Here is an 8,478-nt window from a genome sequence, read left to right as displayed (position 1 = left end):
CAAGGAAGTGCCTCCTTATTACGCGCAAAATAATTATTCCTCCACCATACAGCAGGGACCCACCGGACGGGCCACCGTATTTCACGAAAAAAACGTTGCCCCCTGACTGCTGGGACCCATCAGCTACATCTTCACACGCAAGGAAGTGCGTCCAGGCAAAAAAAACGATTCGCGCCCCTGACTGCTGGAAGTGCCTGACAGTCGGGACCCACCTGGTCGAAGTGTACGTAGCGTTGTCATTCTGGTCGCGAACGTGTACGTACATACTGGTCGATGTAGAGGTGCGCACGTGTCGTAGGAGAGAGGCGCATGTAGCATGTACACGTACGTACAGCGGCCAGTGTGCAAGAAAGAAAATACGGCCGTACGTATACGGGCAGGGTCTCGAACGCCTACTCGCGCGTACGTACGGCCAGGGCTCGTGTACATGGCTGGCTCAGAACGGAGAAACAGCGTCGTCGTCGTGTTCATGGGGAGCCAACCGGCTGGGTCGGAACGAAATGTGTCGTCGTGTTCATCGAGAGGGTTTGGACGGAACAGCCGATGGAAACGAGGCCTGGCGTATCGCATAACGGAGAAAACAGCCTTGTGTTCGACCGACCACGGTCTAAACGGGATCCTGTTCATCGAGAGGGGTGTGGCGTACCGCAAAACGAAGGAAACGGACCTCCTACGGTCGAAAGGGGTCCTGTTGATCGGGAGGGGTGTGGCGTACCGCAAAATGGGACTCCACGGGATACTATTCATCTCCACCATCGACCCCCTCCAGCCTCCACGGGCTACTGTTCATCCACCGTCGACCTCCACCAACCTTCACCTACGACTGTTCATCCACGGGCTCCTGTTCATCCAGCCTCCACCACGCGCTACTCCACCGGCTACTATTCAACCAGCCCTCTCCACAGGCTCCTGTTCAACCACTCCTCCACGGGCTACTGTTCATCCAGCCCTCCACCATCTACTGTTCATCCAGCCCTACACGGGATCCTGTTCATCCAGCCCCAACCGGCTCGATCGATCGGGGTCCTGTTCATCCAGAGGCAACACCACGGGGTCCTGTTCATCCACCCCCACCGGAAACTGTTCATCCAAACCCCCCAGCAACGCTCACTGTTCATCCAGAGGCAGCATCAATCGGCTTCAGTTAGTAGCAGTAGCGAAGGAATCGCTCGATCGGGTTCAGTTAACAGCCATCGATCGATTGCTCGGGTTCAGTAACGTGTAGCCTGCAGTGCAATCGCTCGGGTTCAGTTAGAGCCCAACGCCTCGCTCAGGTTCAGTTAGAGCCCAACGCCTCACACCCACGCGTGTGTGTGTACGAGAGAAACACGCATCGCTCGGCCCCGACCACCCACCGTAACCGGGAACACCCCGATATTTTCCTCGCCCTCGCTTCTACCACGGTTTTTTCCATCATCGACGGTCCAAAGAATGTCATGCAGCTGTGTCTCCAGCCCGCCCAGGACGAAAAGCCCATTTTCTGTCATGATTTTTTGTCATAGAAGTAGGATCCCACCACATTTATGATGATACCGGGTTTTGTCACAGTTATCATCATAGAAGTGTCATAAGTATGACAGGAAAAAAACTCGTTCGGCCCAAAATGTCATAGATGTGTCTTTTTTTGTAGTGCGTCCAGCTCCGTTCAAACTCCTCCACCGTCAAGCAGTGGTCCACGCACAACTCTAATGCCTTGTGCAGCTCTGAACTATTAGCAAAGAATGGTCCTAGCGTCTCCTCAGCCTTCTTAATAATATGCCACCTGCAGTGCCTGTGCACTACCAACGGAAAGACCTCCTCTATGCGTGCACGCATGCTAAAATCCTGGTCTGTTATTATGTTCATCGGAGCAAGTCCACCCGTGCACTCCAAGAAGGTTTTGAACAGCCCAGTGTAACCATCCGTATCTTCGTTCTGAACGAGTCTGCATCCGAACTGCAATGACTGATTGTGGTTATTTATTCCTATGAATAGAGCGCATGGCATCTTGTACATATTTGTGAGATATGTCGCGTCGAATGAAATGCAATCATGGAAATGTTTGTAGGCTCTTCTTGCAGCACCATCCACCCAATACATGTTTCTGACACGGTCCTCATCGTCCAATCTTATCATGTAGAAGAAATCGGCATCCGCTTTTGCTTCTCTTCGAAGTAGGCTATCATGTCTTCTATGTCAGCCAACCTGCTCTCTCTTCGGTACTTTGCCTTTAGGTTTGTGACGTCTGCCGGTATGTAGGGCATGCTACTCAGTCTACCATCTCCGCTATGGTTCAAGGACAGTATCTGGACCATTCTTGATGGACCGACGTTAAAATCATGTAGCAGCTTTATGAATTTCTTCTCGAGGGGGTGAATCCTCTATGGGCGCTCAGAAATTTTACGAGATCAAACTTCTTTATGAGTTCATGGTTGTGTTTGTCGAAATATTCGGTGACCACCCACCATGCTCCATCTGCGTTTAGCTTATACCGGACAGGGCATTCCGTCTTGACAATGATGCATCTCTTTCGTTCTGGCACGAAAGACGCAACACCTTTACCCTTCTTGTTCCTTCGTGCCTTGTAGCACCTTATCTCACCTCTGTTGTACTCGTTAGATTTTTTTATTTTCCTATGGTATTCGGTGTTCACCGCAAACCCATGGAACATTGCATATCTCTGGTAGAATTCCTTGGCATCTTCAAACGAACCAAATCTCTGCCCAACATACGGTGGTTGAGGTACCATGATTTCTGATTGCCCATCTTCTTCATCCCCTTGTGCTTCATCGTCAGTTTCATCATTCACTTCAGTATCGGCGGTTGTTTCATCTGCTTGAGTGTTGCTTGTGCTGGTGTGCAAAGGTGTGCTTGTCGGCATTGCTCGAATGATTTCCATTTCCGACACTGATTCTGCATTGTTTGTGGCAGGATTGTTGGCTGGCTGGTGGGACGCTTCTTCCGTGTGCTCAGAGGTTCCCGCAGTAGATGTCCCCGCGCCACTGTTGATTGTACTTGAAGGTCCCGCAAAAAAACAGGTGCATGTGTAAGCATTGCTTCAATGGCAGGTTTATCGTAACGGAATATAGTAACTGCATCTGATTTGGCATGACATCATTCATGCAGCAAGTCATGGCATCTACATGTGGCCATGCATGGCAACTGCAGTTTTTCAGCCATGGTAGCTACAGTCCAACAAACATGGCAGTTATTGTTGCCAAGGCATGGCAACCAACATCTTTAGCATCAAAACTTGGATTCTAGGTACGAGCTCACTAGGCAAATGGAGTCAATCACGAATGTTGCACACAGGCATACAACAATTGACAAATCCAGAAGACAATAGATAACTATTTTGCACGCTTCCACTTGGTAGCATTTCTGATGTTTTTCTGCCACCACCGTGACAAATCCACTTTCCCCCCATGCTTTTCCACAAAATCAAATGCACTACTGTTTTGTTGGTTGACATATTTTTACCTTGTTGTGCCACATGTGCTAATCGTATCTGGTCTGTCATTCCAATTTGCTGTGCTCTATCTACAATAGTGTTGGCCTGCAACTGTGAAGCTTGCCACGATACGTTTGCCGATGTGGTTCCACCATAACAACCTGCGATCATTTTAGTAGTTGGTCAATGCATGGCAACTGTAGTTTGTACAACATGGCACATGTAGTTGTTCAACCATGGCACGCAGATTCGTTCACACTTGTCATCCACAGTTGTTTAGACATTGCAATCACATTTGATTACACATGGCAACTTCAATTGATTTGCCATGGCAACTGCAGTTGTCCAGACATGGCAACTGCAGTTGTCTAGACACAGCAACTGCAGCTGTCCAGACACGACAATTGTTGTTTTGTCAAGTCACCACGTAAACACCAATGTCACCTATGTTCCTTCTCCTGATTCATTGTCCACAAAATCACTTCATACGACTCACCTGTGTATGACATTGATGGCAGGTACATGGTTGCCGCCTGTTTCCACGTGCTGCATGAAGGTTCTGCATTTTTCCATATAACTAGTAAGTCTCTGCCATCCTTACAAGTTTAATTTCATGGTCACACCAGTATGTTTACTTTTTGTATGCCTTACCTTGATTTGCCACATTGGATACTTGAAGTTCGTCGCCCGCACATCTGTCAGCGTTAGCGCCCTGTGCCTGAACTTGCCATGGTATCTTCGTGTGTGTGGTTGGGTCATAAGAACCTACGAAAAATGACATTGTAGGACATAAGTAGAATGTCATATTCCTCGTCACAAACATGGCAACTCGCCCTTTTGTTGATCATGCATCGTACCGATGCTCGCGTACTGCTCTAGTAGTGGCAGCAACGGCCCTGCGGAAATGAGTTGATTGTACTCTGTTGCATCCTAAGGGGACGTTTCCGGCCTTTGAGAAAACCAAGGACCAGTGTCGTCTTCATGATTCATTTTTTCGCTTTTTTCTACCACTATGTTTTCACTCATTGCATGAACAAGAACGTATGAATATCCGAAAATGCACACTTTCTATTTTGTACATACAAGAAAACACGGCAATCTTATCACATTTTCTTGCATAGACAACCAATACATCATGGCAAGTAGGTCATGCACATTCGTTCTATTTTCTAAAATATGGATGCCAAATATCATTTTGAACAGATGGCAACAGCCAAGATAATATGATGGCAAATAACAACATAACATGGTGACAGGTAACGGCAAAGATAGGTGGCAACTAACGTCAGATATATGTGGCAATTAATTTTTTCCCTCCGTACGCACCACCCAAATTCTCCTTTCTTTCCCCTAATTTTAGTAAATCCTACACATTCTTCTGGAGCAACTACTTGCAACAACCCAAACCAGAAGCTTAGTTCAACTCTAGGATACAATATGGCAGATCTGGCGTGTGTTGGTTGGCAAAGAGGGAATACGCACAGATCTATGGTGTGTTTGCCATGACAACGTGGTTCTAGTCGCCATCTTCGTAGGCAATCTAGAATTTTCAATTTTATGGACAGAAGAAGGACGAGATCGAAGATCGACCTGTTAGCTCGTCGTCGCAGGGGAGGGGTGGGGGTAGGGATGTGCTAAGGATGTTGCCATGGCAACTAGAGAAGGAAGACGATGGATGTAGGGGATCGAGAGGTAGGAGACGACGGCGGCAGGTCGGAGTGGGGTTCGAAGGCAGGCCGAGACGACGGGCATGTTAGGTCGTGCGGGCAGCGCGGTCGATCGCCCGGACATGTGGGCGATTGTGCCACACACCAGACGCGCGTGCTGTGACTGCCTGCGTCCGGACGCCGTCGTGCGGGCGAGGTCGTCTCCGTGCCACACAGGGCGTGCGTCACAACCCCACTAGATGCCACACGTGTGGCAGTTATCATCATCCTAACTAAAACATGAAAGTATACATGAATATGTCATAAATGGGCCATGCGTACTAGAGGCTTTGTCTGACACATGAGAGGTGTGCATATCAGCATTGATTTTCCATTGCTTAGCACATGGCTGCATTAATCATATGAGCGCAAGTTTGAGCATTAGGCTCATCATAGTGGGAGTAACTTATACTAATATATGTTATGCATGTGACATTAGTCTAAGTTATTGTGTCTATACTGTAAAGTACTTTCTCTCGTCGTTTTTATTGTGCATATAAGATTTATCTGAAAACAAACTTCGATCATCACCTCCTCTTTATTTGTTTCTTTAAAGCAGTGCTCAAACTTAATCACTAGAAATTCAGAGCTCCTTTGGTTCATAGGATTGAAAAATTATAGTAATAGAAAAGTCATAGGAAATGAGATGACATGCATCTCAAATTTTATGCATAGGAATAAAAAAGAAGACGCCCTTTGATTCACACTATAGAATTTTTTCATTGAGTCTAGGCTAATGTTTATTTTTCTATGAAATGTGAAGGATAGAAAGAATCATTTCATAGGAATAGGATTTCATTCCTACAAACCAAAGAGCTCTGAAGGATTTTTTTTTTCCTATAGAAAAACTATTCTATGAAAATTTTATAAAATTCCTTCAAACCAAAGGAGGTGTTTAGGCTGCAATGCATAGGATCAAAGACCTACACCGTAATGCGAACTCGTGCAGCGGGGCTTGGTTTTATGATTGGGGATCGATAAGCAGTGCAACAGCCCATGAGGGAACACAACTGCTATCACATGAAATTTAAGACGGACATAATAGGGAATGATGCTCTTGCTGTTTCATGTACATTTTCCATAAAATTTTTAGGTACAATCCGTATAGTCGTTACATTATAATCACAAATAGACTAGTTCCAAAACTTTTCTACTATAAGAAAATTCACGGTTTTCGTTCACTTTCTTGCAGATTACCTGAAACCAATGAACAAATCAATCGAGCAGCCTCAAGTAATCCTTGAGGTCGGTTGGGAAGCAAGGGTACTGCCTCCAGAACACGCCGTGGATCCTCACCATCCTCACTGTCTTTTGCTTCGTGGACGGCGCGCTCTCGACGTGCAGCAGCCCCAGCAGCTTCGCCACGGCGCCGGTGAGCACCATGTCCTCGAGCACCTTCTCCGACTGGGCCACCATGGACACGAGCCACAGCACCTTGACGGCCAGCTGCGTGGCCAGATCCGACACCCGCAGCATTGTCCTCGCCACGGCTGCCACCGACAGGTCGTGCTCGGCGAAGGCGAGGCGCCCCTCAGGGCACTTGCACAGCCGCTTGAGAAGCAGCAGTATCCGCTCGGCGACGTGGCGGTCGTCGGCGTCCACGACGAGGAGCTCGACGAGGACGTGCACCGCGCCGACCTCCACGGCCTTGGCGCGGCCGCTCGGCGACCGCTCCACGACGTCCAGGAGCACGTCGAGCGCGCGCGAGCTGAGGCGCGCGGAGACCTCGTCGGACAGGAGCTCGAGGAGGGACTTGAGCACGTCGTCGACGTCGATGCCGGCAGTCCAGTGGTCACCGGCGCCGGCACTGGAGATCTTGGTGAGGATGTCCATGGCGTGCAACCTCGCCTCCGCGCTGCCGCGCTGGAGCAACGCCATGACGGGCCTCAGGCACTCCGGCGCAAGAACGAGCCCCGCCGACGCCTCGTCGGAGAGCGGGAGCGCGGCGAGCACCGCCGCGGCCTCCTCGCACACCGTGAACGCGGAGAAGTCGCCCCCCGCGCCGCTCTCCGCCAGCGCCTGCGCCATCACGCGGCCGACCGCCTCAACGCCGCCCGAGGCGACGAAGATGATCTGCATGGCCACGTCGCCCGCCATGCAGCTCCGCATGCTCTTGAGCGCGGTCACCTTGAACGGCGTCTGCTCGAGGTCGCCCAGCGCCGACCGCAGCCGCTCCTCCTCCAGCATCCTCGTCAGCGGCGTCCCCAGCTCGTGGACCGGACTCGACAGCGACGACGTGGACGGCGACGACGAGGAGGAGGAGCCGCGGTCGAGCCAGGAGGAGATGACGCGCGCGAGGGTGTGGTTCGGGGTGAGGTCAAGGTTGGCGAGCGGCTGCATGGTGGCCGGGCAGGTGGCCCGGCCGTACGTGAAGAGCCAGCGCTCGATGCTGCGGCGGTCGTAGGTGACGCCGGTGGACACCGTGACGGGCTCCTCCATGAGCTCCATGGAGATGGGGCACAGGAACAGGTGGGGAGGCTCCTCCATGTCCATGTCCATAGATCGCGATGCACACCACACCAACTCGTACTAATGGCCCGTTCCAAGTCTACACGAAGTAGGAGTAGAAATGATGCGACGAGGCTATATGTACCACTACAACCACAACATGCAGGCCGGCAATTCTGCGAGGGAATAGTCAAAGGGGTCATAATTGAGAGAGACGATGCTGGCAATTAGTGCCGAGGAAGCTTAATTCGGGGGAAGATTCACACTAGTATTTTATTGGATTGTTAACCCTGGTTTCATTCCGTCTCTGTTCATACTGGTTTTGGTTGCCGTTGCCGGCGGTTGAGTGCCGAGCACGACGGTGCTTGGGATTTCCAGGGAGAAAACAAGGGGATATGGGGCGCCACTTGCTCCAGGTCAATGCCGAAAGTTTGGTTTTACATTCAAAGTTAAGAAGAAGATACCTATTCGCTGTTCCGTTTCAAGTACTACTGCTAGAGGTAGTGCCTCAAGTAACTTTCGTTCTTGTTCCAGGGATAAAAAAGTAGCAGCATTCGTTGCAATTGGGTTGGTGGCACCTGAGCCAATGGGCTAAGAAAAAGACTGTCAAAAGAGAGCCTGAGAATGACACCTGGAACTTGGCTCTGGCTAAACTGAACGATCGGACAAAAATTTAAAGGAAAGCAAAAGATTTGCCTCGTCGATTAATTAATTAATGAAGAAAAAGAAAATTGCTCAGCTAATTAATGAAAAACCGAGTCCATAGGATTCATTGATCTATTAGACCCTCTGTATTTCGGGAGACACTCAAAATTCTCTGCTAGTAAGTATTTCCTCGGTAAAGAAATATGAGATTGTTTAGATCAATAAAAATAATCTAAACACTTTTATATT

General features: G+C 49.5%; 1 protein-coding gene across 1 annotated transcript; it reads right to left on the bottom strand.

Annotated features, from left to right (window-relative positions):
* Window positions 1-6,175: 6,175 nt before the first annotated feature.
* LOC125512367 (E3 ubiquitin-protein ligase PUB23-like) lies at window positions 6,176-7,818 on the bottom strand. Its single transcript, XM_048677460.1, has one exon. The coding sequence runs from the start codon at window positions 7,633-7,635 to the stop codon at window positions 6,352-6,354; it is 1,284 nt and encodes a 427-aa protein (XP_048533417.1). The 5' UTR covers window positions 7,636-7,818; the 3' UTR covers window positions 6,176-6,351.
* Window positions 7,819-8,478: the final 660 nt, after the last annotated feature.

This window comes from Triticum urartu, chromosome 6 (genome assembly GCF_003073215.2).
Source record: "Triticum urartu cultivar G1812 chromosome 6, Tu2.1, whole genome shotgun sequence".
Taxonomy (NCBI): Eukaryota; Viridiplantae; Streptophyta; class Magnoliopsida; order Poales; family Poaceae; genus Triticum; species Triticum urartu.
This window is presented reverse-complemented; position numbering and strand designations above follow the sequence as displayed.

Coding starts and splice junctions, on each gene's coding strand:
- LOC125512367 (XM_048677460.1), bottom strand. CDS start 7,635: ATGGACATGGACATGGAGGAGCCTCCCCACCTGTTCCTGTGCCCCATC.